The sequence below is a fragment of the Triturus cristatus genome, chromosome 10 (genome assembly GCF_964204655.1).
Source record: "Triturus cristatus chromosome 10, aTriCri1.1, whole genome shotgun sequence".
NCBI lineage: Eukaryota > Metazoa > Chordata > Amphibia > Caudata > Salamandridae > Triturus > Triturus cristatus.
This window is the reverse complement of record NC_140593.1, coordinates 122,569,574-122,585,337: the sequence shown is the minus strand read 5'-3', so window position 1 is coordinate 122,585,337 and position 15,764 is coordinate 122,569,574. Positions and strand designations below refer to the sequence as shown.

General features: G+C 46.5%; 1 protein-coding gene across 4 annotated transcripts in view; it reads right to left on the bottom strand.

The window, feature by feature from the left end:
- The window catches only part of CNOT10 (CCR4-NOT transcription complex subunit 10), a 418,130-nt gene that overhangs the window by 232,996 nt on the left and 169,370 nt on the right, over positions 1–15,764 (bottom strand). For all 4 annotated transcript variants that reach the window (XM_085630585.1, XM_085630583.1, XM_085630584.1 and 1 more), the window contains 2 exons: positions 2,476–2,593; positions 1,598–1,747 (listed from right to left, as the gene is read on the bottom strand). In XM_085630585.1, the coding sequence (XP_085486711.1) occupies positions 1,598–1,747; positions 2,476–2,593 (268 nt within the window). The remainder of the gene's footprint in view (positions 1–1,597; positions 1,748–2,475; positions 2,594–15,764) is intronic.

The following is a 15,764-nucleotide window of genomic DNA, read 5'->3' as shown; positions in this document are numbered from 1 at the left end:
CTGACCGGCCTCCGTGAGGCTTGGGTTGCCGACGGGCTGGAGTTGGACGACGAAGACTGGATTTCCGCGGTGGCCTCTCCGAAGGAGGTGGCCATACCGGCTCGCCTTCACTTCGTCCAGCTTAAGATACTCCACCGGGTTTACATGACGGGGCCAAGGCTTCTGCGTATGGGTTATGCGGAGGATGGGTTGTGTAAGCGTGGGTGTGGTGCTTTGGCGACTTTTTTGCATATTTTGTGGGAATGCCCGAAGGTGGAGCGATTCTGGCGTGGTGTGCATGAGGTCCTGCGTCTGGTTACGCATGTCGCACTGTTGCCTGAAGCGAGGAGATGCTTGCTGAATGTGTGGGAACCAACTGATTACTCGGTTCCGCAGACGCGATGGGTGACTCTGGGATATATGATAGCTAAGCGTGACATCGCTCAACTGTGGGGATCCCAGCGGCCCCCGGCGGTGTCGGCCTGGAAAGAACATATGGATTGGTGCATGTTCCGAGAAAAGGTGGTGTATGTGGCGAGGGGCAAGCCTGGGGCGTGGGTGAAAATATGGGGCCCCTGGAACGCCTACCGCGGGGGTATCTGCGAGCCACCACTGCTGCCTGCTGCCTCACCGGCTCCGTCCCCCTAGTTGACCCCCTCCCCCAGCCCCGGGCACAGAGTTCCCCCAGTCCTGGACTTGTTTCCCTTCCCCCTCTTCAGATTCCTGTGGATGGTCGGGGTCCCTCATTTGAGGAGCACGTGTGGTTACCTTCGATTGCGGGTTGCCTTGCGGGTGTGGTTTTTCTATGTTGTTGTGTGTGTATAAAATGAAACCGTATTGTGGGCTTAGAGTCATGTGGCCCACGTCGTTGATGCCTCCTGATTTACTTCTCTGCAACGCCAAGTGCCCTTTTGTAAGTTTGTCAGGTGCTCCTGTCACTCTAGCGGCCGGCCGGAAGGTTGTAGGCCCATACTTGTATATACTTGAGATTGCAATAAACGGTTTCAAAAAAAAAAAAAAAAAAGACTCTAGGCGTCCATGTACTTCTGTCAATGTTCTCAAAAGGAGACAACAGCAAGATGTTGCTGGAACTCACCTAAGGCACAGCGCAGGTGGCACAAAAGCCTGTGTACTAGGCTACAGACTTCTGACAGTGTGTCTTGCCAAATGACTGAGACGTAAGCTAAATAGACCTGTGCTCTATCGCCCAAGAGCAGCCCCCCCTCCCCAGTCTCAAATTAAGCTCATAGCCCCTCTGATCCAAGAAATGCCTACTGTGTAGGCAAACGAGTACATCACTCCAAGGTCACTAAACTCTCCCTCCTCCTTAGCAATTTTAACCTTCAGATCTATGCAAAGAATGTGCTTTTAGGATGGGGGCTTCTCTTTCGTTGTGACCCCTTGAGTTCTCATGCAACATTACCCTTCTGCCCTCTCAAGGTCATACCCTGACAGCTGCAGTTAGAGGTGACTGCCTCTATAATGAGCGTATGACAAGCTACTAACATTATATTTCCAAACTAGGAAAAATTAAGTGCCCAAAACATCTGAAGGTAAAAATGCAATGCTTTAACATAATTTTGGAAAATTAACATGCATTTTCAATGTATAGACATACCTGGATCTGTTGTCATCGCTGCCAGTTGTGCACAGGCAGTGTCATTTTCCAGCAAGGCCTTTTTAAAGTAGAAAATTCCCAAATTATGCTTCCCCATGGCAAAATGGATGCAGCCCAGATTGTTCCAAAACATACATCGTAAGCATTCACCTGAAAGTATTACAATTTGACAAAGAAACAGAATGAATGGTTTAGCACTACATGACAGTCTACCAAGAATCACCATTACCAAAATGGTTAAGACAACTTCCACAACAACTCGCAGCATCTGTGTAATGAAGATCACTGTTGATTACTGCCCACTTCCTAAAGATTCCTGAAAGAATGATCTATTATCATCTATGAGTAACCATAACGAAAAAGAAATGGATATAAGTGGAGATTTAGGGCCTGATTAAGAGGTTGGGGACAGGTTATTCCATTGCAAAGTGATGGATATCCCGTCCACCTTATTACAAGTGTTATAGGATATAATGCAGTTTTATTTTACATTTGTCAAAGAATAACCCATCCATCAAATTCTAAATCAGGTCCTTAATCTGATTTTTATAAAAATCTACATTGCTTCCCTGTAAAGACCCCTGTGTCACCGCAATCAGAACGTAGGCAAGATAGGCATCATCTCTAACATCTCTGACACAACTTACAGAGTAATAGAATCATCAAAACAAGGATTAGCAACTATACTAAAGAAATTCCTCCTAAAGTTAGAATGAGAGGAGTTAGTTACAAAGGGACTCCAGAGGCAAAAGGGCAATTGTTCAAAGGGATATGCAGTTTTCAATACTCAAGAGTTTCCAACGATAATTCCCAAATGGAACACTATGCCATAAATGCACCCAAGGCAGTATCAGGATGACAGAATATTTTAACTTCACCTGTTTTCATGTAACCTGGATGTTCTGCAATATTTGAGCCATTGAGAAGCTTCACTGCTTTCCGATAATTGCCTCTTAAATATTCAAAGTTACTCTTAAGAAACAGAGAAGGAGGAGCCTGTGAAAACAAGACAACAGTTGTTGCATTAACATATTGAAGTTCTCTTCAATTTGCAGGTACTCTAAATGCATTGGGATACATTAGAAAAAAATACAAAATTAACTGCCAAGATATAGAACTATGCTAGTGCAGTTTTTACAAAGCATTCATACATGAATGTTAATCATCAATAAGGAACTAGCTACTTACCTGCAACAATAGACAACCTTCAGATTTTATCCCAATGTTTTATTTTTTTATATTACTGGGGTTCGTGAATTGTCTCATTTTGCACCTTCCAAGTCTTCTAGATTCATATCTAGTGGTTGGGTCTGGAAATTTCCTTTAAAGAAGTTTAACTTTCAGGTGTTGATCACAGAGAGAAAAGGTAAAGCTCCAAGTGATGTGGAGTGCAATTCCCAAATACCCAAGTACATGAAAACTGTCTTTAGATCATTTTTTCTACTCATAGATTTGGAAGCAAGCAGAGGGAACTGCATAAAATGTGGTCACAGAGGGAGGAGTTTCTGCAGAAATTGACACTGACCCTGGCATCAATTGAGACATTTTGTCAATACATGGATGTCAAACAACAGGTTTTCTTTGTAATCTTTGGATATATGAGGTCAAGGTTGGAGAATTACTTTTTAATAGTTACAATTCTCAACTTTAGAATATTTCCAGTTACGGAAAGAACTATGTTTAGGCTCTGTCCCAATTGCCAAAGAAAATTTAAATAGAGGGATTGACAAAGGTATGCACTTGATGTCGACATCAAAACCAAATGCTCTTGAAATAAGAAAGAAACATTGCTGTGTATGCCACAACAGGCACAGATGAGACCCCAGCATGGATCATCCCAAGGCATCAATGATGAGACAGACTTTGATTCCAAGTAGTATGGGTCTAATCATGGTGAGGAGGAGGCACAAAGAAAAACCCACTGTTGGTATCAGATCCTGCACAACAGTGCCTTGTAATTGGCGGTGCATCAAGAAACAGCTGCATCACATTACATTTTCTTCCATGCTGCATCTTATTTATTGCTATCTTCATCAAATTGTGGATGCTTTACTTAGCTTAGTGAGATTTTCGTGTGGCTAAATATTGTAGGAAGCTGGCTCTCTATATGCTGCACTAATACGAAGTACACTGTGTACAGTCCAGGCAACCCGTATAGGTTTATAGGGCTTTCTTCAAAAAATCTCAAGTGCTCTATTTTGTGGTAGTGTGGTCGAGCAGCTTAGGCTAATCAAAGGGGAGTGTTGAGCATTTGTTGTACACAAACAGTCAATAAATGGGACACACAGTAAAGAAATCCGACACTAATTTATAAAAAATAAAACGGATTTCTATATCATTTGAGGCACAAAGCTCTTCGTGATCAGGTAAGTACTTTTCAAGATAGGTTTTCAGCATTTAAATAGACAATACTGTATTTGCGTTAATGTTAATCTATGGGGGAAACATGTACTGCACAGGACCACTTGTCAACGACTTGTAGGACTGTTCTCCAGGACTTAAGGTGAGTAGGGGCCAAGGTCTAAGACAACACCAACAGGTCACCTCGGTTGGCTCTGTGGGGGTCCGGGTGCACAGGTGCTTTTTGATGTCGGGCGGCCAGCTGAAGTCAATTGGAAATGGTTCCTGCAAAAAGAAGCAGACAGCGGAGACTGGGGACCAGTCAGTTTGAACACAAAGGGGGACTCAGGCCTTTATGGTCTCTGAAGTCAGGATGCATAGTTAGTTGATCTGGATTCAGGCTGTGGGGCTCGTGTACAGTGGTCTTTCATTTGATTTGCGGCGGTCAGAGGTACTCGGTTTCGGTGAGCCTGCAGAAAGAGGCTGCAGGCAAGGAATCGAGGACCGGTCCGCCAATACCCAAAGGTGAGCTCATGCCTTGGGGGTCTCGGATGCTATTGCATTGATTTACTTGGACTTGGGCTGTGGGTCACGGGTGCAGAGGTGTTCAAGGTCAGAGACTCTTGCTTCAGGTGACGACCTGGAGATGTGGCCACATCAGGACAGCTGGGTAACTCTGGATGACATCTGCAGTGCTGACGTCCCTCGTTGGCTTGTTGGTCTCTGTAGGGTCAGTGTCTGGATTGGACCATCATCAAGTCTTGGCTGCTGCAAGGGGTCCGGTACCCTGGGTATTGGTTCTGGAGAGTTCTAGCATCTCTTGACTCGCTAGGGAGACGGGGCTGACCTCTGGGAGCACGGAACACCTCCTACTGGGTGGCCGCTGCGTTGAAGAGGCCAGGGGTCAACAGTTCGCCAGCTCCAGTTTACCGTTTCAGTGCCTGCAGGAAAGTAGCACAGCTACTCCATGGGAGATGCTGGCTGTTTTGCGAAGGGCTGACAGCCCTCCCAGGCTTTTGGAGGCTAAACAGCTGCAGCACGAGTTGTCTTTGTTGCAACTGTCAGGGACAACAGGCCGACCGACAAGGTTGGCACCAAGTTAGTTGCTGCTTCTCAGTCCTTGCTTCTTGCGGCTCTTCGGTGTCCTCCTTCTTGTGTCAGTCAATTCACATTTCCTGGTGCCAAGTGCTCCCCTAAATACTAGATTTAGGGGCGCTAAAGGGAGAGAAAGGTAGTAACCAATAGGCTAATTACCCTTGGGGACACTACACCTCTTTCTTGTGAGGAGCGGGCATTACCCTATGCCAGAGTTCCTAATTCCAACAAACACAAGATGGCGGAATCCTTCTTTCATGGGTCACATCACGCTGCCCACCTTAGGGGTGTGACTGGCCTGGTAGTGCACCACGCCTCTCTGCATATCTAATTACCCGCCTATCCTGGTGCCAATGGGTCCCCAGGGCAGGGGGTGGCATTCCCCAGGTCTGAGGGAAGCATGGGTCGCATATCAAAGGTGGCAGGGATTTGGAAGCCCCTGGCCCTGATATGCTAAATCACTAGCCATCAAGCTGGAGGAGGTGTTAACACCTTCCTCCAGAGCAGACATTGTTTCTGGTCTCAGAGAGAGTGCATTCTCACGTGCAGTGGGTAAGAAACCTGTCTGCGAGGCCAGGCTGGACTACAACAGTCAGCCAGCACACTAGAGAGGCTGCTACGTTTCAGGGGGCATCTCTAAGGCGCCCTATGGGTGCATGGTATAATTAATCTTATACTGGAATCAGTATAGATTTATAGAACCAAGGGTTTGATACCAAACGCATCAAACTCATAAGTATCTCACTTAGTGTGAAGGGTGGTGATCAATTCTAGAAAGAGAGAAAGAGAAAAGGGTGGGTGTATGGTCTCCACCGTGGCTCCGCTCTGTTCAGGGATTCCTTGGAGAAGCGGAATAATTTTATATTTCTAGTTAAGCCCCCTGGTCTTTTCTTTGTAAGAACTCCCTGGAAAACGGTAGAGCCCACCCTGACCTTTAGGAGTCAGGGTGAACCAGATAATGAAGCATGACACTTCTAGAGTGTGTGAGAGTTATTTAAAGAAAAGGAATTTTTTCCTTCTCCGCACTGAAAAGCGGGGAGCCACGGTGGAGATTATACACCTCCTTTTCCCGCTCTCTCTCTTTCGAGAATTGATCATACCCGACACACGAGGTGGAATAGAAGTTTGATGCATAATATTCTTGGAAGGACGTATTGCCCGAACCCCTTTCAATTGAGAAAGGACCTTTCTACCCTCTGGATCAGTAAAGGGTTTCCCTGCTCAGATCTAATTTGAATACGAGTTTGATACCAAACACCATAGATTTCTGTAAGCCATTATGTAGCTGGGTAACTCGTTTTGACCAGTGCCCAGCACATACCTTTAGATGGCTTCCCTGTTTACTTGCAATATCTTGTATTTGAACTAGACATCACAGGACCATATTTGCTCATGCAGATATGTCCTCACATAGTATATAAAGCACCCTGCCTTAGGGCTGTAAAGCCTGTTTTAGGAGTGATTTACATATATCCTATGCAGCGACTTGAGCACGGCACACAAAGGGGGTGTGTGCCATGTCGTGTTTTCACCATGGTTTGCACCATGTCACGTAGCCTGCAAGGGCAGTCTGTATGCAATTTGTATGGGGACCCCTTAGGGTGGCATAAGACATGGAGCATCCCTTAGGGACCCTCTGTGGTACCCAAGGGTACCATTTACTACGGACGAACAGGGGTGCCACAGTGTATGCCAATTGTATCTTTCACCTTGTTTTAGGGAAAGAGCACTGGTATGGGGGCCTGGTTAGTAGGATTCCAGTGCACTTCCAGTCGAAAACATCTGTATTGGAGAGCAAAAAGTAGGGGTGACCATGACAAAAATGGGCACTTTCCTATAAATATGGTCGCATTTGTAGACTAGTTACTGTGATGTAGACCTTTACCTGACCTTTGCCTCAAGTGCCACAGATAGCACCATTGTAGATATTTAAAAATGTGCCTTGCTACACATTAGCATAGTAGGAAGCATAGGAAGAAACTTCTTCACCCTTTGTAGGAAAGTAGGTTTCTGTTGCGGTAACCCCCCATTTTTTGACAGATTTCTGATGCACTTTGAGTGAGTGCGCCCTGGGACCCGGGGGGGGGGGGGAAATAGCTTAAAACCTTCCATAAAAGCTTTAATCACTGGTAAGCAGAAAGAGGAAAAGTGTTCTCTATTCAACACATAATATGCAATGGATGCTAAGTAAAGTTTAATGGCGGTGTATGCAAACCCAAAATGTTGCAGATGAAGGAGGTAGCAAACAAAATCTTGGAAAGCAGGTTTTAGGAGATCTAGGTGTTTCAAGATACTGTCACTAACAAACCTTTCTATTTGGTAGCATAATATGCTTGTTTTGTCAGCCTGTGGGTTTCCTTTAGGATGCCCATACGCTCCTTTGGAAGGCATAGGTACCCATACTCTAGGACCTCAGGTGCCAAATCAGTAGGTTGAGCTGCTTGGGGTCCAGATATCTGATTCGTCTTTGGTTTCTGAAGAGAAAATACAACCTGTTGGTAAGTTTCTTGTGGGGGCTCATTAACAAGTGAAGTAGAGCAGAGTACCAGGGCTGCTGGCCCAAGTGGGGAATACATGGATGAGTACATGAGATATTTTCTGTACCTTGCACATCACCAGTGGAAGGAGCGAGAGAGACAGAAAAGCATAGGCAAATATCCCTAACCAGTTCATTCACAGTGCATTGTTAATGGACTGTGGGTGCCTGGATGGGAAGTTTGGGCATTTTTTCAGGAGTGGTGAAATTGTCTATGAGAGGAGTTCCCCAGCGAAGGCATTAATTGTGAGAACTACAGGACTGAGTTCCCATTCGTGGCTTGTTGAGCAGGTCTGCTAGGTCGTTGTTCACTTCCATCACACTCTTAGAAGAAAGGGACGAGAAAATAAAGCTTTCCCCAATCCTCCCTAAGTCGTACATCTAAACACACGTAACAAATGGAATGTCCCTATGGTTTAAAATTTTTCACAATCTGCGTTAGGGAAACCCTTAGGGTTTGTTAATACTGCCTTCACCCACTAGTCAGTGGCATGCTTCATCAACATACAGGGTGGAGCGCAATTTTCTTTTGGGGGGGGGGGGGGGGGGGGGGAGGACATTCTAGGGATCTATTTATGCCGAGGCAGTAATCCGACTAAAATTATCTAGGAGGGTACCTTCTCTCTTACTTTATTCCTGGGTCCTTCCTGATGGGGTTAAAAATATATGTTGCGGGTGTACTTAGGGAATTATCGTCCCTGTCACCCTCTCTGATTGTATCGACATGTTTCTGGCAAATTCTATAGCTCACTAGAGGTCATTGGCATTCCTCAGGATATAGAGCCCGTTTACTAACCTCCAAAAATATTTCATTTTAGTGTTTACCTAGCTTTTTTGCTATGGTAACACACCAGGAACTTCCTGTAATAAAATAATAACCTTCTTAGTCTTAATCAATACAGCAGAGGGATGATGTCCTAGAGGTTTATGTGGAGTTGCTTGAATCCTCCAGATGGTATAGAACTTGGAACTGGGGAATGGAATGTGTTCTCTTGAAGGCAAGGGAGTTGAAGATTGGAAACTGGAGAAGTAAGCTGGAGGTACTTGATAAAGAATAAACTTACTTTTACTCTACATATGTCTATGAGAACCTCTACATAATTGGCGACGAGTTGAACCCGAGGTCTGTGGAGGGGACATACGTGACGTGCCACCCCCGGACAAGGAATTGTAAGGATTTTCTTTTTGAATTTTATATAGCGCGAACTAGACCCGAGAAATCGGGTATCAGAGCGCTTTACACAAACACCAGTTTCGTTACAGAAGAACACATTCATTTTTTGTTAGGCACAGGGAGATTAAGTGATTTGCCCAGAATCACAAGATGTTTTAGCGTCGTTGCCGAGACTCGAGCCAGGTTCCCCAGCTTCGAGGTCGACCGCTCTAGCCATAAGGCTACATCCTCTCCCCATTTATTTAATTCTTTCTACGAAGCAATCTACAGTGGAAACTCATGGTGCCCTGTACTCCAACCAATGTTAAAGGAGCATCTGCTATCTGGACTCTGAGGTGGATTTGCGTTTCTGAAAGTCACCTTTGACCATGAGTTCACTGATTATTTAACTGTGTATTTTACAAAGCCTTGCTATAAAGCGAAGAGAGTGACAATACGCCTAATAGTGCTGAATTGCGACACGCGGCGGCTCAATTATAGATTAAGGAAATGGATAAGTGTGGTGGGGGTGAGTTATCAAGAGAGCATTTGGCCAAGGTGATGGAGGTGCATGTAACAATTGATGAGAGTGGTTCTGTTCAGACCTCAAGCCAATGGTTTAGTGGAAAGAGTCAATCACCTGTTTATGGAGAACATCCATCTCTTTGGCAAATGGTCAGCCTTGGTGTGATGAGGTGAAGAAATTAATTTGGACTTAGAGTGACTCCCCATTGGTGACTTGAACTCTCAAAGGGAAAGAACCTGGCTAAAGGAGGTTCCAGGGTGGCTAAGGAGCAAAGAATGTGTATGGGTAGAGCGCACCACTGTGGAGAGCGATGTTGCTGAGAGACAACGTAGGTCCAAGGAATATCATAATACTAGGAGGGGTTTTGCCAGCAAGGGGGAGAGCAAATTTCCTAAACCCATCCAAGTAAAAGAAGCAAAGAAAAGTGATCTAATTTTAGTGGGCGGATGTGTGTGGAGTGTGGGGAGTGTGCGCAAATGTCCACAACGTGTTCTGGATGATGTGTATGAAGGGTGAAGTTTTCTTTCCTTTGTGTCTTCCTGGGGGTAATCCTTATTGCCAGGAAGAAAAATAATGGAGAGAATCTGGATGTATATTTTTGGTACTGGAGGTTATTGAACTGATGAAACTTTGTAACCAAAGTTCTTTGGTTTTCTTTCTGTATTTATCAATGTTTACATACTCACAAGCCTGCGGTGTTGTCGGACTGTTCGGTCCTGTGGCCTCATGCACAGGTGTTGCTCTTCCTCCTCTGCATTGGAGCCAGAAGAGAAGACAGCCTCTGGCGACAGCAGATGTGGTGAGACGCTGCAGGTTCGGGCTTCCTCGATGTGGATCTCTGAGGTCTCTTCCCCAAACATTTCTGGGGCCTCCTTCGAGGAGCATTTGTACATCTTGTGATGTCCTAGCGCCCTTCTCAAGGAGGAATGTTGGAACGGAGTTCGTTCCATCACCAATTCGGCATTCTCCAAGCGGGATGTTATTGAGATGGAGCTCTGGGGGTCGAGGCCCGAGCCTGGTAGTTTTTAAGTGATAGTTGATGACTAGACGGTGATGGAATAACCTCTTAATCTGCTATCAGTGTTGAAAAGAAGACCGGGAATGGTGGAAGAAAGAGTTGAGAGGCACCTCGATTCTGGAGCTCAGGTCATGCGCGTCTGAACCCGACAGCAGAAAAAAACAATCTAGTATACAGTCAGTGTCCATATGCAATGCCAGTCTAAGGAGGAGTCACAATATACAATTTGACTCGAAAGAGTTCTTTGGATAAAAACAACTGAAAAACATCTGATACCAACACTAGTTGGTAGGATTATGCAGCATTATCTACAGCAACACACGCTATGAACATGTTACTACAGTTTTCAGGTTATTCTGCCTCAACTTCACCACTCCTCTGGAAACTGCCACAACCCCTTCAAATCCCTGCCCCCACTTCATTTCACCAAAAGACTCAAACCTATGTCTTTTTTGACCGGACTCTTAAAGCCTTAAACAACCGTCCCTTATGCACATCAGAGACGCCAGCTCCATCTTAGAATTTTGCAAGAAACCTGAAAACATGGCTATTGCAATAGGCCTTAGTCAGGGCAGCCTCTCTCCGCCCCCTTAGGTGCCAGGATACCCTCCTGGGTGATATGAGCACCATACAAATCATCATAACATCAAGTACATGCTAATGTCGGTGATCTGCTATCGCATGCACTACCTCAGGAACTGGGTGTATGTACTATTGCTACACAATATGCACTAGCTCTTCCACTTCCGTGAGGTGGGAAAAAAATTAAAAATCAGGAAACAACAAAGTAAACTTCCCAAACAACAACAAGATAGCTGACGGAGAAGGCTCCTGAGGTAAGGGATCGCCATAAATCCCTGCAAAACCCTACGCATTGAGCCTTACGAACCAAGCAATCAGCTATAGGAGAATAATAAATTGCTCCGTACCTTCAATCTCGATTCTCCAGTCTCATAACACGAAGGATTCAAGCTACGACCCCCGTCATGATCTCTCCATGGCGATCTCTGACCTGCACTGGCGGGCTGTCTCAGCAGGGATCCCCGAGGCAGCTCCCCTCTCCGCCAAGCAAGACTCGACGTCCCCAACGACAATGGGACCAGGAAGTCGCTTGGCCAACGGAAACTGGTCCCACGCCCGTTGCCCTGCCATCGGACCGGAGGCTAAGCAGGGTACGGCCCGATCGTTGTGCTGAACTCAGCCGACCTGCCAGAGGACTCTTCACAGAGCAGATGCCCTCATCAGTGGGTTGAACCCTGTGAGGACCCCCTCACCACCGGATGCCTATCGCTTTCTCAGCCTGGCTTGCACAGCCTGGCTTACACAGCAGCGGGCCTCTGGAAGAGGATTGGGCCCTGGACTTGCCGCACCCGACGCCCTCCGCAATCGATCCGAGGGCTACTAATCAGATGAACTGCTGTGATCCACCTTACAACGGCGGTGCCCTCATCAGCTTGCTGGAGCCTCGCGAGGACCTTCTCGCTTTTTGAGACCCATTGCCGGCCCAGCCTGGATTGCTGCCTCTAATGGCAGCTGGCCCCGGGAAGAGGATCGAGTCCGGAGACGCCCTCATCGCCCGGCACCCTCCGCGGTCGGCCTACAGGCTAGACGGTGGGGCCCCACTTGGACCTCGCCTCACCTCTGGAAACGTGACGACCCCTGCCAAGCCACCGGAGACCACCAGACCACGGGGGTGGGCCACATTGTGGAGGTACGTGGGAGCTGCACAATATCACTGATGTCCCATGGCCAAGATCTCCCACTACCTAGTCAAAGCGGTCGACCTCCCGGGTCCTCATTCCTCTGCTCTCCACCCCCTTCGCGGGCTCTGACTCCGACTCTGGGTCTTGATCAAGGGAGGGTGCAGATGCCACCAACACTATCAAATACAACACCCGATCCAATGTAAGCTCTGCGCTGAGCTCAGCGCTTAACTCCGCCTTGCTCCATACCTCAAGGGAGTCCCGGCCCTGAACCGCATCAAGCACGTCATCCGCGCAGCACCGGATCCGCCTACGCCTTCCACCAGTGCCTCGCATTGCTAACCCCCACCTATGCCCTGTTGGTCTAGGGACCAAAATGCAGCTGCTCAGCCCATAACTTTGGTGATTCACGCCACATTACCAGGTGGTGGTGGTGGAGATGATCAGGAAAACAATGTAGGTGGGGGCATGCAGCACAGAACTTGCTAGATATGCATGGCACAGACCATGACCTTAGAGAGTGCCTGAGGAAAGACACCTCTAACAGTTTCTGACAGGCCACTCCTCCTCCAACGCGGCAACATTCATAATGGCTGAATTTATAAATAAAAACAAAAGTAAAAAAGGACTAACCAGCACAAACTAAAAGACTATTGAAGACGCCTACAAAGTGGCAGACATCTTGTAACGGCTCCCAACATAGTGGCAGACATCTTGTAACGGCTCCCTACTGTTAAACTGTGGCCCCCCTCCCAGCACAAGGATTATCACACAATGGCAGCCATCTTGGAGCGACCCCCAACCTATTGTTTAATTGTGGTTCGCCTCACAGAACATGTAATAGCATATCATGGTCTGGACCACTACTTTGAGATAACTGCTAAAATTACCATTTCTGACCAAAGGTGCAACCGCAGGTCATATGACCTCCTAGGAGACTGCACTTTCCCGCTGAGCTCCTACATTGGGATATCATGAATGCATGACCACGTGTTATTTCAAATATTGAATTATGATAACTTTATTCGAAAATTGCTAACATGAGAACTTGGTGTGAAAATTGCTAAAATGCCAGCTCCCTAAGCAAAGGTACATCCGCAGGTCATATGATCGGTTAGGTCCAAAGATGCAACGGCAGGCCATTTGATCTCCTAGGGGACCTCACCTACCCGCTGGGCGCCCGCTGAGCTCCAACAGCGTGATATCTTGAATGCATGACCACGTGTGATATCCTATTTTGAATTAGCCAACATGGCCGCCCCCTGAACAATGGTGCATCCGCAAGACACTTCCTCAGGTAGGTGTACACACTGGATTCTTGTTCACTCCGACCTCTCAACTACTCCGCGCATCCTAATCGCTCTCCATCATGCCATTCCTAGCTCATTTCAGAATGGACTCCAGATTAGAAAAGTTTGGCTCTAACAGCTACACAATCAACCAACCGACCAAGCCCAACAAAAACGCGGTTAAATCTTTGAAACACTACTCAAAGCTAACCCAGAAACCCTTATCTCTGACCCCTACTTCTGCCCAAAAAAAGGTGCTATTACTAGCGACCTGATTTTCTATACTAAAAGAAGAGCTCAGTGGAGATTGGCCTGCCACTCTTTAATCAGAATAGCTTCGGCTAAAAAGGTTCCTCACGGTCTTAGACTCCGGACTATGACGTCTCCCACATTCAGAGCAAATGCTACTATATCCATCTACAACAATGGGACTATACTAATTCAGACCACCAATCGCAACCTGGGCATCTTTGATGACAAATTTGCCTTCTTTAAAATATTGTTGGACATTAGTGACACCCCTACTCACTCTAGAAACGTGCTTCCCCTAAACCAATCTCAGGTCCACCCTGATCCCTCTCCAATGGGCCACAATCACCTGAGGGTTGCCCCACACACCTCGATCAACACAGACAGGACCCCAAGCCCACCCTACCAAGGCCCCTCTAACTATCCAGGAGAGGAATCGCAGTGTTTTTGCACATTTGTACTGCTCGTTTTTAAAAGGATTTTAAACCTGCATTGAAATTGTTTTAATCATTTATAAATTTGATTCACTCATTGCTGATATAATGTGTTGTATTGGAGGCTGTTGCTTGGGGGGAAAAGTCAGCAGTACTCTCCGTGATTGTTCGGAGCTGGACCACCATTTTGGGGGTAGTGTAGGTCAGCGGGCTAGTTTACAAACCCCTGACACTACATATGGACGCGCGACCGCGCATTACCATAGACTCCTGAGGCTTGAGCCGGGAGAGGAATCACAGCGTTTTTGCACATTTGTACTGCTCGCTTTTAAAAGTATTTTAAACCTGCATTGAAATTTTTTAATCAATTATAAATTGGATTCACTCATTGCTGCTATATTGTGTTGTATTGGAGGCTGTAGCTTGGGGGGGAAAGACCGCGGTACTCTCCGTGATTGTTTGGCGCGGGACCACCATTTTGGGGGTAGTGTAGGTCAGCGGGCTAGTTTTCAAACCCCTGACACTACATATGGACGCGTTAACACGACCGCCCGCCGCTGGAGCGCCAAAGGCAAGCCCGTCTGCGCCGGGTCGCCGCCAGACCCTCTGCCCAATCTACAGTTGCGCCACTCAGGTATTCACGTGCTGAGCTTTTGTTGTTGGACACTAAATGCTCTACTTTGGCCTGGGTTCCCCCGGCTGGTTCCTTTAAGTGCAAGCAATGCCCTTTTCAAGTCCAAGTAGATGGGTCAGGTTCACTGCCTCCTGATTTCGCGGAGTTCAAGTTTCTAAGCCTAAATTGCCGGTCGCTGGGTAAGCACCACGCAGAGGTCTTCGACTTACTTATAGATGAGTCTCCAGATGCATTATTCTTAACGGAGACCTAGCTTACGCAGGACTCCGTCGCGGAGCCCTGGTTGGCTCTCCCTCAAGGTTTTATCATGAATCAAGTTAACAGATCAGGAAATAGAGGGGGTGGCATTGCAGTAATTTACAAGGAGTCTCATCACTGCAGTTTTATAAAGGAGGACATCCCGACTGCGAAAGCGCCCTTTTCAAAATAACTTTAAATCACAATCGCACTGTCACTGGTCTTCACATTTATCGACCTCCAGGGCTATCTAAAGTGTTCAGGGAAGAATTGTTGAATAAAATTATCCTCTACGCCAGCAAAGCGGCGAATTTTACTATTTTAGGTGACCTCAATTTACATCTTGAAAACAATAACAAATCGGGGATTGCCAGTTTTCTGGCAGATTTAGAGGCCTGTCAGTTGGCTCAATGTATCTCTAAGAGCACACAACTGGACAACTCATTTTCTCATCCCTTTCTCCCTGCGGTGGCAAGGAAAGCCTGCTCTGAACTGCTCCTTATCAGTCTTAAAACGTCCTTGGCACAAGTTAGACATAAATCATTGCTTGGATTTACTGTTAAGCCACAAGCCTCAGCTTCCACCTGATATTGATGATGCAAATATGCGTTTTCAGGATTGGCTGACGCAAGTTTTGGACAGTTGCATCCCTGCCAAACTGAGTGTTAAAAAAAGAGGGCAGTCTAATCCCTGGTTTAATGATTCGCTGATTAAAGCTAAACAACACTGCAAACAACTAGAGCGCGCGCGTCTGGAGGCGCACTTATGATGTTGAAGCAAAAAATAAATACAGAGCGTCTATTAAGCTCTATCATAAACTGGCCCGGACAGCCAGAGCAGAGTTTATAGCCGGTAAAATCTCCGTGAGCAATAACCCCTCTAAAACAATCTTCACCCTACTTAAGGTTATGAAGAGTTCTGGGTTGAAGGTTGATTCACCTGTCACTTCAAAT